The 14,942-nt window shown below is 46.7% G+C and overlaps 1 protein-coding gene across 14 annotated transcripts in view; it reads right to left on the minus strand.

The window, feature by feature from the left end:
• Nucleotides 1-14,942, minus strand: part of TEX14 (testis expressed 14, intercellular bridge forming factor) — a 150,091-nt gene that overhangs the window by 32,998 nt on the left and 102,151 nt on the right. For 11 of the 14 annotated variants that reach the window (XR_009491533.1, XM_024980177.2, XM_024980173.2 and 8 more), the window contains 6 exons: nucleotides 14,430-14,608; nucleotides 8,349-8,500; nucleotides 7,049-7,239; nucleotides 6,116-6,266; nucleotides 3,170-4,098; nucleotides 177-283 (listed from right to left, as the gene is read on the minus strand). Coding sequence is in view for 13 of the 14 variants with exons in the window: in XM_024980177.2 (XP_024835945.1) it covers nucleotides 177-283; nucleotides 3,170-4,098; nucleotides 6,116-6,266; nucleotides 7,049-7,239; nucleotides 8,349-8,500; nucleotides 14,430-14,608 (1,709 nt within the window). In the remaining variant the exon portion in view is untranslated. The remainder of the gene's footprint in view (nucleotides 1-176; nucleotides 284-3,169; nucleotides 4,099-6,115; nucleotides 6,267-7,048; nucleotides 7,240-8,348; nucleotides 8,501-14,429; nucleotides 14,609-14,942) is intronic. The other 3 variants (XM_059878075.1, XM_059878070.1, NM_001192568.1) reach the window with 2 other exon arrangements.

The raw sequence follows: 14,942 nt of genomic DNA on the forward strand, positions 1-14,942 counted from the left end.
TACTGCTCTTCTCACTCACTCAACGGAGAGAACCTGCCAACATCTCTTTCTGTGTTATTACTCCTCAATGCTCACAATCTTTGTCACCAGCAAAATGAAGATCATTAAAGTGGCCTAAGGGTCACATGGGCGTCTAAAGACATGATGACACAAAGAACAATGAAACGTTAACCCACCTGCTGGTATTCTGGTTCCTGTCTCTTTCCAAACTGGCCTTGGCTCCGTGAGTGGGCTGAAACTGTTCACCTCTGCTCTGTTTTCCAGGACCACAAAGAGTTGGCAGCTTAAAAATCGGGAGACATGTTTCAGTGCTTTGATGAAGGAATCCCTCTTCCCTTCACTCTCACATTCTATTTTTAAAGTCATTCTCACTCAGTATGTAGAACTAACCAGACCTCTCAAGACAACTTCAGTTTGCATGTTTCACATCTAATAACTCATCTCTTAGCTGGAGGCCTCTTCAGAGACATGTTGGCCCTCAGGACTTCAGTCCGAACAGGGTGCAAGTGGAAAATGAACAGACAAATTAGACATCAAAAGTCCCCAAACTTTCCCCTATATGATTATTAAGGCAGCAGGTTTTATGGCAGGAGCCCCAGGCCCTGGGTTCTCATCTGAACTTTACTCAGACTAACCTAAGTGAGCCTTATGTTTTGGTTTCCTCATCCATAATACAGGGACAATAATATCTGCCTAAATCTACTGGGGCGCAAGGGGAGGAGAGGGGTGCTATGAAAATAAAACACAACCAAAAAAAAAAAAAAGGCTACAATACTTCAAAAATAGTAGAAGTAAAATCAATTAAAGCCAATGCCCTTTAGCCAAAAAAAGAGACCTGGGATCTGCTTACTGCAATTTCAACTAACTTAGTTTAATTGCATTTCCTAACCTACAGCAAATAAAAGCAACACATGTGAGATTTGGGAATGGCAGCAAGACACCTAAAGGTGAGAAGATGCATAAAAATGATCACTGCCTCTGTGGAGTATGAGTTCCAGAGGCTGCTGAGTGGAGGCAACATTGTGTCACAGTAACAGATTTTCAAAAAATCGTCATGGTCACCAAGGAAAGGCTAGAATAGATTAAGAATATATTTAAATTGGCATTTAGAATAATGGCAAGTCTGTAGTGTTTTCATTCAGTATGATTAAAAATTTAAGAATGGAGAAATTAAAAGAATGAATTTCAAATGTTTGAAAATTTCACTTAGGTGAAAATGCCTTATTCCTTGATTATGCCAGAAAACCAGGGTAGGCTTTTTAAAGAACAATTAAAATATGGTAGAGTTGCTTTATACATAGTCATATGTACTAGTAGATGGTTTCCAACAACGGCTGCCTTCAATTCCTTCCCTCCCTGTCCACACTGCCACTGGAGACCTGGAATCTACTTCCCTCCCCTTGAATCCATGCTGGCTTCCTGTGACCATCAGAAAAGCAGCAAAAGTGATCTTGTCCTAGTTTTTAAGAGACCTGGCAGCTTCAGTTTCACTTGGGAAGCCAGCTGCCAGGCTGCAGAGAAGCTTGGGTGAGACTACTTAGTGAATCAAAAGAAACCAAGTGTGGAAAGAGGCCGCCTGGGGGAGCCAGGTAACTGAGGCCTTCCTGGAACTTCTTGCTCAACGCAGACTCCAGCTGAATGCAGTTGAGGGGGTGGTTCTGGCCAGTGCCACAAGGAATGGAAGAATCAGTCAAGTTAGCCCTGTCATACTCAGAGCCCACAGAATTATGAGAAGTAATAAAACATTGTTATTTTATGTTATGCAGCAAAAGGTAATCAACATACAGTATACAAAAAAGTTATTTCTAGTAGTTTTCTCGTAAACTCTAACTTTCACTGTGCCTTCTCTTTGGGTGTGTATGTTAGTTGCTCAGTTGTGTCCGACTCTTTGTGACCCCATGGACTGTAGCCCACCAGGCTCCTCTGTCCATGGGGTTCTCCAGGCAAGAATACTGGAGTGAGTTGCCATTTCCTACTCCAAAATCACCTTCCTTCTCTTTACATAAAAACAAATGCCAAGGCTTTTCCAAATGTTCTATGTGAGGACTAAAGTCTCGCTGGAACGCAGCAAGGAACAGTGCCAGAGCGCTAGCCTGGGAGTCAGAAACCCAGCTAGGGCTGGTCAGTAGCACAGCAAGGGGTGGGGTAGTGGGAGTCAGCTGCCTGTGCAGGCCAAGAGGGTGCACTTTAGGTGGAGGATTTTAAAAGAATAATAAAACTTACTAAAAGTTAACCTGCTTTTTTTTTTTTTTTTACCATGAGCCAGCAACTCTAAATAATTTCAGTAATAAGATCCTCCTTTCAGGGATACTGACCTCTCCCACTCCACCCTGCGCTCAGTCACATCCATGGATCTCAGAAAGTTTAAGTCTCTAAGCTTGAGCTTCACACTCTGGAAAAGGATGGGCTTGATCCAGCTCTAAAATTTTGATTCAACAGGCAGCCAGCTCTGCATGTGTGAACTTGTTAAAATTCATCCATTTATTCATTCCTTCAGTGACCACTTACAGAGTACCTTCTACTGCTAGGCCCCCTTCTATGTGTGGGGACATTTCCTCAGCCTTACTGGACGGATCTGTCCTTAAGAAGCCCAGAGCCTACAAGCCATGTGGTGTGGTCAAAAAAAAAAAACAAAAAACGAACAAACAGCAGCAGCTCACAGAGGAACCACTCTTCAACCCATGGTCATTTCCTTTGACTACCAAGTCCTTCCATTCCCATCGGTGTCTGAGCTGCTCCTAGCAGAGCGTGTGGCTCATTCATCAAATCCCAAGGTCTAATAAACAGCCTCTGAGAGCTCTATGCTTATCAAATGAGTCAATGAATGAATTAATAAGCAATTCAGAATGGGGATTAAATACCTGCCCAAGATACCATATTTGGTGAGTTGAACTATATAAAGTTGTCAATACTTGATTATTTTGACCTACAAAACAGCGATTTCACATAGTTTATAGAATTTTACAGAGGACAGGGCCCGTGAGCTGGGTTCGGGATAGGAGATGAAGAGTATCTACCTTGGAATTCCAACCTAGAGGCCTTGTTTCCCAAAGCAAAGAGGACTCATTAGGAGTTGGCCGTGCTGAGGCCACCCTTGCAGGCGGGTCAGGGTGCGCCGAGGCCGGCTCCAGACCCTGCGTGCTGCCCTGCCCCCACATCTCAGCCTCACCTGGTGGTCCTTCTCCGGCTGATCCCTGGTGATTTCTTCAGTGACTTGGGGGAAAGAAGCTAAAGGTGTCCAGCCACAGTCGCTTCTTTTCTTGGACCTTTTGCCAAAATGTCCTCCTCGAAAGTCTTTCACTGTTCTCGGAGACCTTGCTAGAGTCAGACCGCTGCCCCCGGGGTCCAGCTGCTGGTCCCCCGGCCGCTGCACGACAGGAGGAAGGTAGCTGGAAGCCGGGGGGCCGAGGGCGGAAGGTGAGTCGTGGATGCCTGCAAACTCTCTCGAAGAAGCCCACAGAGACCTGCGCTCCGCCTGCTCCTTCTGTATCATCTCGAGCTTTTCTATCTTCTGCTGAACATTCCTCAGCAAATCAGCATTCTGGTGGATTAAGGTCTGCGAAATCTTCAGGTTCAGCACACACTTACTGATGTACTCCTCGGTCATGGAGCGGTTGTTCGTGGCGCCCTTGGCTCCTCGGGCTGGCTCAGGCCGGCTGGGGGAACACAGTGCGTCATTCTGCCATTCCCAGTCCTCACAGGAGAGCTCCGTGTCAGCGTCCGAAGAGCTCTCATCTTCATCGCAAGAACAGCACACCTCTCTCTCCATCTTTTCCAGCTCTTCTTCCATGGACTTCAGCTCATCTGTCTGGTTTGGTATGGCCCCCTCAAGAGATGAGCCAGTTCCTGGGCACTCCTCCTCTGGGTCATCTGCTGTGTCCAGGCAGCCTGAGTAGATTTCATTGATTTCGAAGCTGCAGAGGCTTGTCTGATCTGGGCTGGGGTTCCTGGCCTCTTCTGCCACAGAACAGGCAGGAGAAGCAGCGTCTTGGCGGTGAGTCTGCTGGGCCACTGGACTTACGTCTGGGACAGGAGGCTCTGGTGTTGCTTTCCCGGTGGGAGAAGAGTGACCCCTTGGGGAATGAAACTGACTACCTGCTGAAAAGAAAAGCAACATGCAGCTGATTAAAGTGACCACAGCAGCTCAGCACCTACGGCTGGTTGCTCAAGTGGCACACAGAAAGAAGTTTCTTATCATCTCACTCACTTTTCAGTTAGAAAAGACTGCCAGATACACTCACAGAGAATGAGAGGGTATTTCGAACTTTTGACAAGGGTTGAGATAGAAAATTTGGGAAGGGCTTTCCTGGGTGGCTCGGCGGTAAAGAATCTGCCTGCCAATTCAGGAGACACAAGTTTTATCTTTGATTCAGGAAGATCCCACATGCCAAGGAGCAACCAAGCGAGCGTGCCACAACTATTGAGCCGGTGCTCTAGAGCCCAGGAACAGCAACTACTAAAGCCCATGAGTCCTAAAGCCCGAGCTCTGCAACAAGAGAAGCCGCCACAATGAGAAGCCTGCACACCGCAAACTAGAGAGTAGCCTCTACTCATTGCAACTAAAGAAAAACCCCACCGAGCAATGAAGACCCAGCACAGCCAAAAATAATAGGTAAATAAAATTATTTTAAAAACAAGAAAATTTGGGAAGGATCAAACCCAGGAAAAAATGCTTATGCTTAAGTTATAGTATGTTCAAAAATGCCTAACTATCAGGACAAGTGAATTATAGGCCCCTGAATCTTAGGACTAAATTCACACTTTCTTTACACACACAGTGTTTGAATATTCATGTCAGTTCAAGTCATGCTCTTTGTGAGCATCTGATAAAAGGAGCCAAGACACTGCCCAAGAAGCCACTGCACTGTGAGAGAAAGAATACCTTAAAAAATAACTCCAGGATTGACCACCCACCACCCCTGGTTGATGGTGTACAGCTTGCAGAAAATGGGATGGAGAAGTCAAAGTAATGAGACCTTGGAGAGCCATTCTGGAGGCCTCCAGGCCTGCGCAGAGTCAAGAGAAAAGTCACTTGGCTAGAATCCAAATGCCTGAATTCCAACTGGGTAATCAGCCTGGAATCATGAGCAAATCACACCTCTCTGAACCTCAGTTTTCTCATCTGGAATATGAGGGCATCAACCAGATGACTGCAAGGTTCTTTGCGGCTCTGAGTTCAAAGGTTTCCAAGTACACTAAAAAGTAGTAAGGCTTTAAGAAAAAGGTTAGAAGGAAATACCAAAATGTTAACAAATCATTTGTAAGAAATTAAAATCTTCTTAAGTGATCTTTTTCTTCATATTATTTAAATTTTCTATAATGAACTGTAGTGGGAATTTCTAATAATGTACACTCACAGCCTTGAGAAATTTCATAGAAATGGCACCTGGAAAAACAGCAGATATCAAGAAACTGTTGATGATGTATCAACAATGATGAAAAACATTTTTCATGTTTTTCTTAGAATAATAGCCTTCTAACAGACCCCAAGGCCAGACCCAGAAGGGAGTATGACTGGGGTCATGAAAGCATGGACCTTGGAACAGCGGGTTGGTGTTAGGTATGAACACCGCCTACACTCTTGCTGACTGTTCCCGAGACCATCCCATGAGGGAACGGCCTGGGGTGAAAACAAGGGGATCTGGACTATGTCAGTGCAGTGTCTTGGGAAAGATAGATCAAGGAAAGTTTTGTACTCTGCAGTCAGGAGTAACAACTGGACTCAGAGTGGACTCTGCACCTCAGTTCAAAAGAGGCTGCAGGCCCCCTGACCCACTGCACCAGATTTCGTGTTCCGCTCTCATTCTCATTGCTTGCTCCCGGACCTTTAGGGCAACAATGAACAGATAATAATTTTAAATAAAAATCACCATGTTTACTTATGAAACAATTGAATACATTCCTAAATCATACTAGAAAGAAATAGATTGTTACTGCCCAGTTCTGGAAAAGGTATATATGGAGCCCATAAAATTTAACTTAATTTTAAGGATCTTGATTTTGTTTCCTAAGGCAGTCATCGTTCCAAGTATAAGTTACGGGTACAATTTGGAGGAGTCAGTTAGTCGCAGCTCTCAAAACACAGTTATGTCAAAACCTTGAGTTAAGGCCATACCTGTTTCCTTCAGCTCTTTTATTTCCAAGTTAGGGGTCTCTTTTGGATGTTCTGAAGTTAGTCCTAGACAGACATTGACATCAGGATGAAATTCGTATCTCTGCACCCTGGGACTCTCAGTTGGCTGAGTTCTCTGGGCTCCAATAAAATCCTGTAACAAGAGAAATACTGCTAAGGACATATATGCAATCATCTGAATGTCACTGGTATTTTAGAAACATATCTAGGTGTCAGATAAACTCCCTGTTACTCCTGTTGGGTAGACTCACTGTAGTTCTCATAAATGAACTCACTGTGATTACCAATACTTTGAAAAGTAGTAACAGAGGCCTCGCTGGTAGCTCAGTGGTAAAGAATCCACCTACCAAGGTAGGAGACACGGATTCAGTCTCTGATCTGGGAAGATCCTACATGCCATGGAGCAATGAAGCCCCTGCACCACAACTTCTGAGCCTGTACTCTAGAGCCTGGGAGCTGCAACTACCGAAGCCCACACACCGAGAGCCCATGCTCTGCAACAAGAGAGGCCATCACAGTGAGAGCCAGTGCACCACAACTACAGAGTAGCCCCACTCACCACAACTAGAGGAAAAGCCTGTGCAGCAACGAAGACCCGGCACGGCCAAAAATAAAGAAATAAATAAAGTTATTTGTTTTAAAGTAACTAAAGCTGCTATCCACTGAATCACACTATGTGCCTACAGGGTGCCCCTTTTACAAACTGACCCTCTCCAGCCTCCCTCTGCAATTTCCTGCTGCCCTCACCAAATTAGGCAATTAGGCTTTTCTTGGGAACACAGAAAGAGTGTCATGAAATGAGGATTTCCAAAACTTCCTACAACTTGATCTCTAGCTTCTTCTTGGTCTCTTAACTCCGTAATCTACCCTGAGATAGGTAAGCAAATACAGACCCCTAACAACTTTAGAGCTTACCTTTAAGTCATTCTTCATAATATACCGGATATCTTGAAGGTTCATAGTTCTATCTTTCTGCTTGACCTGGAGGCCTGACTTAACAATATCATAGTAAGGTTTCGGAAGCCTGACATCAGCTTCTAAATAATTTCCCAAGACTATGGTTTCTTTAATGACTGAGCCATCTAAGCCATCCCAAGGTATGTTGTCTGTTAAGGAAAAAGCCAGAAGAAGAAACATTAAGAAATCAGATGAAACTGGCTAACTTTTGTCAAGTTGCTCAACCTTTTTAAAATTAATTTCTCTCTGTAGAAAAACTACTGGAAGCTCAATAACAAAGAAGAAACCAACTGACCCAAATAACAGGGAGATCCCTGTCACAGAGACAGGAGGAAGCAGTGTCAGACCGCTGTAGGTGTGGACTTCAGGCTGGCAGACCTGGGGACCACAAGGGAATGTTTCCTGTGTCGGGCTGGCCTGCCCAATGCATTCCTGTCACAGAAGGTGAGGCTCTGCCTCTGAGACGGTAAACACTACTCAATGGGGCTGAGTCTCACTGCGGCAGTGAATGTGGTATGTATACCTTCACCTCAGAGTCCTGTACATTTGGAAGGGCTTCTATTTCTTTTAAGTGACACTGCTTATATGTACAATGGATCCTGGGTGTGTTTGATTTCCATTTACTTCTCAGAGGCCAGTCCTTTCCTCTCGTTTGTAAATTCTTAACACAGAGAACAACTTGTGGTTGCCAATGGGGAGAGGGGAAAGAGGGGGATGGACTGGAAGTTTGGGGTTGGTAAACGCACACTATTACATTTAGAATGGAATGGATAAACAACAAGGTCCCACTGTATAGCACAAGAAACTACATTACTCAATATCCTGTGATAAACCATAATGGGAAAGAATATTAAAAAGAATGCACACGTATGTGTAACTGAGTCACTCTGCAGAGACTGGCACAACGCTGTAAATCAACTATACTTCAACAAAAATTAAAAAGAAAAAGGAAACAGGTTCTCAAGGGGCACCTCACAGAGACCCCTAAGCACTGACAGCAATATTCAGTTTAAAAACTCTCCTTGGATTAAATGCACTACCATTGACAAGCCAATAGGTGGGCTTTGCTGAATCTTAAAGAACAGGTTAAAAGAGAATGATTTCTGAGGGATCATATCTTGCAAAAACACAAAGAGGTTTCCTAAAGTCTTTTTTCCCTGTGTCCTGCATTCTCATAACACTAAGTGACTCTTCAGGGGGAAAAAACCCAACCTAGGAACAGGGACTTCGGTCACTGCTGGTGTGCTCTCTGACCCACCTGTTAAAATCTCCTGTACGATTACAGAAAAGCTGTAGATGTCCGACTTCACAGTGGCTGCCTTCTGTATGATCACCTCTGGGGCGGCCCAGTTGTACAGCTGGGTGGGGAGCGGCACTCGAGTCAGGCCCCTGTGCGCACCCCCATCCTGGCTACAGAAGGAAATGTAAGGTGGGGCTGGCGCCTGAAAGGGCCACCATGATCACCACGCAGCACACGAGGGAAACACTTGCTGATGACCTCCTTGAGCTTCTAGAAACCCAGCTAGACCCTGAAGCAACCCACACCGCCTGCTGTTTCAACTCCTTACTGTTGCTACCTGAGCAGGCCCTGCCCCACCTCAGCTGGCCACTCCCTCCTGCTCACTCACTCCCCAAGTCACAGGGGCCCTCTCGCAGTTTCTCCAATGGGCCAAACACATCACCACTTCAGGTTTTTGCACTGGTGGTTTCTTCTGAGAGCATGCTCTGCCCACAGATCCTAGCATGACTGGGTGCTTCTTATAATTAAAACATGAGCTCGAAAATCACCTCCTCAGAGAGGACTTACGGACCACCTAAAGTAGTCCCAATTTATTGGCTTCAGAGCGTTTATTATCTGAATTTCTTGTTTATTGATTTATTATTTATCATCTGCTATTATCTGCTCCATGAGGCAGGCCTCTTAACTCTTATATCATCAGAACTCTAAACTTACACCAAAGCCTCAATGCTTACTTTTGAATAAATGAACCTAAGACTTTTTCAAGAACCCCTTCAAGCCTCCCTCAAAGCCTTCTGGGACTCTTCCAACTCTTCATGATTGCTTCTTTTCTGAGCTCTGCCCTCTTGGAAATGAGCCGTTTTAGTTTATCCTCAAAGTTTCACTGATTTGCCTGAATAACTCAACTTTGCGACCAGGCTCCTTGAGAACTAAGTCAGTGTCCTAAATGTCCTCTGGGCCAACAAAAGTCCTCAGGATGAAATCAGCACTGACTTCTGCCCACAGCTGTCATGAGCATCAAATGAGATCCCATGTGTGGAAACGCTCTGCGAGCCACAAAGCACTAAGCAAGTAAGGAATTAATACGAATGTTGTTGTTTAGTTGCTAAGTCATGTCTGACTCTTTGCGACCCCATAGACTGTAGCCCGTCAGGCTCTTCTGTCCATGGGATTTCCCAGGCAAGAATACCAAAGTGGGTTGCCACTGCCTTCTTCGGGGGATCTTCCCCACCCAGGGATCGAACCTGCATCTCTTGCACTGGCAGGCGCATTCGTTAGCACCGAGCCACCTGGAAAGCCCAGTATGAACGTAAATGGTAAGCGTTTGGTAAAGACTTGATGACCACTGGTTGATAATTAAGAATTAAGTGTTTAGAAATTTCCTAGCAGTCCAGTGGTTAGGACTCAGCGATTTCACTGCCAAGGCCCAGGGTCAATCCCTGGTCAGGGGACTAGAGATTCCACCGCCAGTGATGCAAGGCAGCCAGAAGAAGAATTAAGTTTCTATTCAAAAAGCAAGTAACTAGAAGTTCTTTTTGCTGACAGAGGAAAGCTTTTAGAGGATGGGATGAGCTTCTCAGACTTTGAACAAACTTCTCTAGGTAATACTTCTCCCAGCAGAACTTTTTTAAGAAATAATTTTATTTACTTTTGCCTGTGCTGGGACTTCATTGCTGTGCGGGCTTTTCTCTAGTTGTGGCGAGCGGGGGCTACTCTCCAGGTGTGGGGGGCGAGCTTCTTATAGTGGTGGTCTCCCTTCTTGCACAGGCTCCAGAGCACAGGCTCAGTAGTTGTGGCACACAGGCTTAGCTGCTCCATGGCATGCGGGATCTTTTTGGACCAGGGATTAAATTTGTGTCTCCTGCATTGGCAGACAGATTCTTTACCACCAAGCCACCAGGGAAGTCTGCTCTCAGCAGAACTTTTGATTGCAGGCAGTAAGTTTAGGAAGCCACAAAGCTATGTTATTTTTAGACTCTGTAGTTGTATTGCTGAATAGGCAGGTGTGGCCTGATGTTGTGTGAACAGCATGGATATACATGCAAAATATTACATTAGTATCATAGGAAAAGCAATGGAGTGTTTTATTGTCAGAGATATATTCTAAGAACCTAGCACACTTGGCTCTTCATATTGTAGGGTGATTGTACAAGGGAGACGCTCACTGACCTCCTCAGGCCTTTTAGGCTACCTAAGGCAAGGGACAAGTCATTTACAATCAGAATTTATGCCCTTTCTCTTTTACTTCCATTCACTTTCCTCTCTTACAATCCCTCTTCCTTCTCTGTTAATGTTAGTGGAATGTAGGAAAGGAGTTTTTTTATTAATATTTATTTATTTATTTGGCTGCTTCGGGTATTAATTGTGGCATGCAGGATCTTTAGTTGAGGTATGTGAACTCTTAGTGACAGCATGTGGGATCTACTTTCCTGACCAGGGATCAAACCTGGGCTGCTGCTTTGAAAGCACACGGTCTTAGCCAGTGGACTAGGAAAGTCCCAGGGAATTCTTTTCAGCTTCGGCTTTGACATCAACAAATTTACATTTGGCTATGGCTATATGATACCACTTGCGAGGTCAATTCCAGCTCTAAAGACTCCATTAAGAAGGAGTTGAAGAATAGGAGAAACTGCTGTATCATTTTTACATCAAGAGATGGAATGCTACTCTAGACAATAAATAGCCCTCCAAGTTCCTCCATCCATGGGATTCTCCAGGTAAGAATACTGGAATGGGTTGTCATGCCATCCTCCAGGGGATCTTCCTCGCCCAGGGAACAAACCAGCGTCTCTTGCGTCTCCTGCACTGGCAGGTGGGTTCTTTACCACTAGAGCCACCTGAAAGCCCCAGGGTTGAGGCTGTGTGTGTGTGTTAGTTGCTCAGTCATGTCCAACTCTTTCTGATCCTATGGACTGTAGTCCCCCAGGCTCCTTTGTCCATGGAATTTTCCAGGCAAGAATACTGGAGTGGATTGCCATTCCCTTCTCCAGGGGATAGGGGATCTTCCTGACCCAGGGACAGAAGCCAGGTCTCCTGCACTGCAGGCAGATTCTTTCCTATCTGAACCACCAGGGAAGCCCAGGGTTGAGGCTGCTGCTGCTGCTGCTGCTAAGTCACTTCAGTCGTCTCTGACTCTGTGAGACCCCATAGACGGCAGCCCACCAGGCTCCCCCGTCCCTGGGATTCTGCAGGCAAGAACATTGGAATTGGTTGCCATTTCCTTCTCCAATGTATGAAAGTGAAAAGTGAAAGTGAAGTCGCTCAGTCATGTCCAACCCTCAGCAACCCCATGGACTGCAGCTTTCCAGGCTCCTCCGTCCATGGGATTTTCCAGGCAAGAGTACTGGAGTGGGGTGCCATTGCCTCCTCCGAGGGTTAAGGCTGGCCATCTCCAAATCCCCATTTCACTCTTAAGATTCGTATTTCTATTGGAGAGCGCATCAAAGAAACTGTTATACCTCCATGAGAACAACAGGTGGCGCTGCATCACTGGCAAACATCTTGGATTCTGTCAACCTTGAAAAGTCTATTATCAACGGTAAAAATGTCCAAACCCTTCGGCTCTTGAACACATAGCCAAAGTGGTGAACCTTGTTCTGAATCACTTCAAGGATTCCCTTCAAATGCTTTCTGAGCACTTCCTATGTGGCAGGCCCTGAGCTGGGTGGTAAAGATGAACAAGCCGTAGCATGGGTCCTGCTCACCATTCAGAGGGGCCGACACTTGACTGCTGGGCAGGAAAGCATGCTCGGTGATTCGGGGAAAGGGCTTTGGTATAGGCTTCATAGCGGGGGGGCGGGGGTTGGTGTGGTGGAATTTAAAAGGATAAACAGGAGTGCCAGATACTCCAGGCGTGAGGAGCAGCCCTGAGAAATAGCATGGCCTGCCTCAGACGGCCAGGCAGAGTGGTAAGTGATGAGGGCGACGCTGCGGGCGAAGCCCCCACCGCAGAAGGCTTCCCACTCTAGAAAGTGCGGGGGCTTAATCTTGTAGGCAGAGGGAGACACTGGGATTAAGAATGGACCAGGTCTGAGACTCAGCAGCTCAACTGGCGAGAGCTATCTGGCCTCCACCGGTTTCCAATGGAAAATGGCTCCAGTCACAGCTAACTGCTCCCCTGTTTCTCTCTCGTCCCATCACCGCCCTGCGCCATGCAAGAGTGAGGAGGATCTTCTTAACCTGTAAATCAGCCAGAACATCATTCTGCTCAAAAAAAAAAAAATCCTTCACAGTATCCTAGTGTTTTAAGAATTAAATTCAAACCCTTTGCCAAGGCCCACAAGGGGAAGCCCAATCTGACCGGCGCTCTCCTCTCCAGACAGAGAGACAAGGGGCACACGAGGCCCAGGGAGCTGATAGTCTTTCCACTTCATTCATTTAAAAAACATGTTGAGGAACTTCCCTGGTGGTCCAGTGGTTAAGACTCCACGCTGCCAACGCAGGGGGTGTGGCTTCAATCCCTGGGCAGGGAACTACGATTCCACAAACAGCACGGAATGGCCATAAATAAATAAATAAACAAAATCGTCTGTAAATAAATAAAATAGAATTTTTAAAATAAAAAGGAATTTCCCTGGTGGTCCACTGGCTAAGACTCCACCCTCCTAATGCAGGGAGCCTGGGCTCCATCCCTGCTCAGAGAACTAGATCCCACCTGCCGCAACTAAAGATCCCACATGTCACGACTAAAAATCCTGTGTGCTGCAACTGAGACCCGGCGCAGCCAAATAAATACATTGTTTTAAAATAAATTTTTTAAAAAAATTTTAAATTAAAAAAATAAAGAACATGCTGAGCTCCCGCTGTGTGGAGGCCTGCTCTAGGTATCTGAGATATGGCAGCAGATAAAACAGAAATCCCTGTCCTCATAGAGCTTTTCTAAGAAGTAAATTATGAGATGTTAGACCTGCCAGGGGCTTCCCAGGTGGCATTAGTGGTAAAGAACTCGCCTGCCAACGCAGGAGACATAAGGGATGAGGGTTTGATCCCTGGATCGGAAAGATCCCCTGGAGGAGGGCATGGCAACCCACTCCAGCATTCTTGCCTGGAAAATCCCACAGACAGAGGAGCCTGGCAGGCAACAGTCCATGGGGTTGCAAAGAGTCAGACATAACTGAAGTGACTTAGCAGGTATGCACGTAAGACCTGCCAGAGACTCAGAAATAAAACCTCGGTGATGGTGGTGGGTGAGGACCAGGCTCAGCGGAGATGAGCAGGTCTCAGCCAGGGGTCTAACCATGGCTCAGGCCTCACAGCTGCACCCGAGCAGCCCTGGGCCCAGGGCTCAGAGCTGTGGAGGACAGTAAGGAAGCACAGGGTAGATCCTCTGCCCCCCAGAACTGAGGGGCAGGAGATGAGGGCCAGCCCTCCACTCTCGGGAGGACTCTGACTTCTGCCAAATGGGAAATGAAACCCATGCCCGGAACCTCGAGTAAGGATGACGTTTTCATCACTACTTCCCTCCCTGCACTGAGCCCCACCTATTCAGGTCAGGATCGTAAGGCTCACCAGCACCCACCACCTTCTCACATCTTCCAGGATGCACAGCTGTGGTGCATTTCCCAGCCTGCCTGCAGGGAAGAGGTAACTGGGTGCTGGGCCCTGTAAAGTGGGAAGTAATGATACACCCACTTCCGGTAGTCCCTAAACCCCGCCACGCGTCCCTCCAGGCTTGCTCTTTCTCACTGAGCAGCAATGCAGAGGACACAGTGGGAGGCTGAGGCCTGGGGGGCAGTGGAGCCCTGGAAGGGAGGAACACAGAGCACGGTGAATGCCACCCCTTCCCAACACACACACACTGCACGGCAAGGTGAGTGAGAAATACTTGGGCTGTGTGAAGCCACAGAAAATTTTGAAAACTTACAGTCTGGCTAACTTGTGCTCACGCTTGTCAAATGTTTATTATAATGAACAGAAGTAACTGTCCAAAGTCCCTCTAACCTGGGCTGACAGGAGAAGACACTGGAAAACCTCTTCCTCCATTGATAAGGCAGTTCAGCCCCCCAATGAGGGATCCTGCCCAGATCAGATTCTCTCTCTACAGCAAAGCACCCACCCCGGGGAGACCCTGTTTGGAAGTCATGATCGAGGTGCACCCACCTTTCCATCATGTACTCCAGGTTGGTCAGCCTTGCTTCCCCTGTGGAGACAATGTGGATGGCGTAGGAGCTGAGGGAGCGGTGGATAAAGCCCCGGGAATGCAGGTATCTCAGGGCGTCGGAGATCTGGAGCAGCAGGTGCACGATCACCTCCATGTGCAACACGGGGAACTGGGCCCGCTGCAAGCAAGAACAAAGGATGCTGCAGAAGGCTTCGTAGTTTCCAGTCTTTTGTACTGACCTTCATGACAGCCACCTGGTGTCATGACAGACACCTGCTGTCATGGTGGGGAACCTAAGACTCAATGAGGTTAAGTGACCGGCCTGAGGTCCCACTGACTCAGGCCCCCTGACTCCAAACCTGGGTTCCTCTCCCTTAGCCAAGCTGCTTGATACTACGAAAAAAATGAGGATAAAAGTCCTCAAACCTGGTCCGCACCTCCAGCGTGGGCCCCACCGCCACTGGCAATGCCAAGCCTGTGCTCCGGGAGAACTTGACACATAAAGGACAATC

The sequence above is a fragment of the Bos taurus genome, chromosome 19, assembly GCF_002263795.3.
Source record: "Bos taurus isolate L1 Dominette 01449 registration number 42190680 breed Hereford chromosome 19, ARS-UCD2.0, whole genome shotgun sequence".
Classification (NCBI taxonomy): domain Eukaryota; kingdom Metazoa; phylum Chordata; class Mammalia; order Artiodactyla; family Bovidae; genus Bos; species Bos taurus.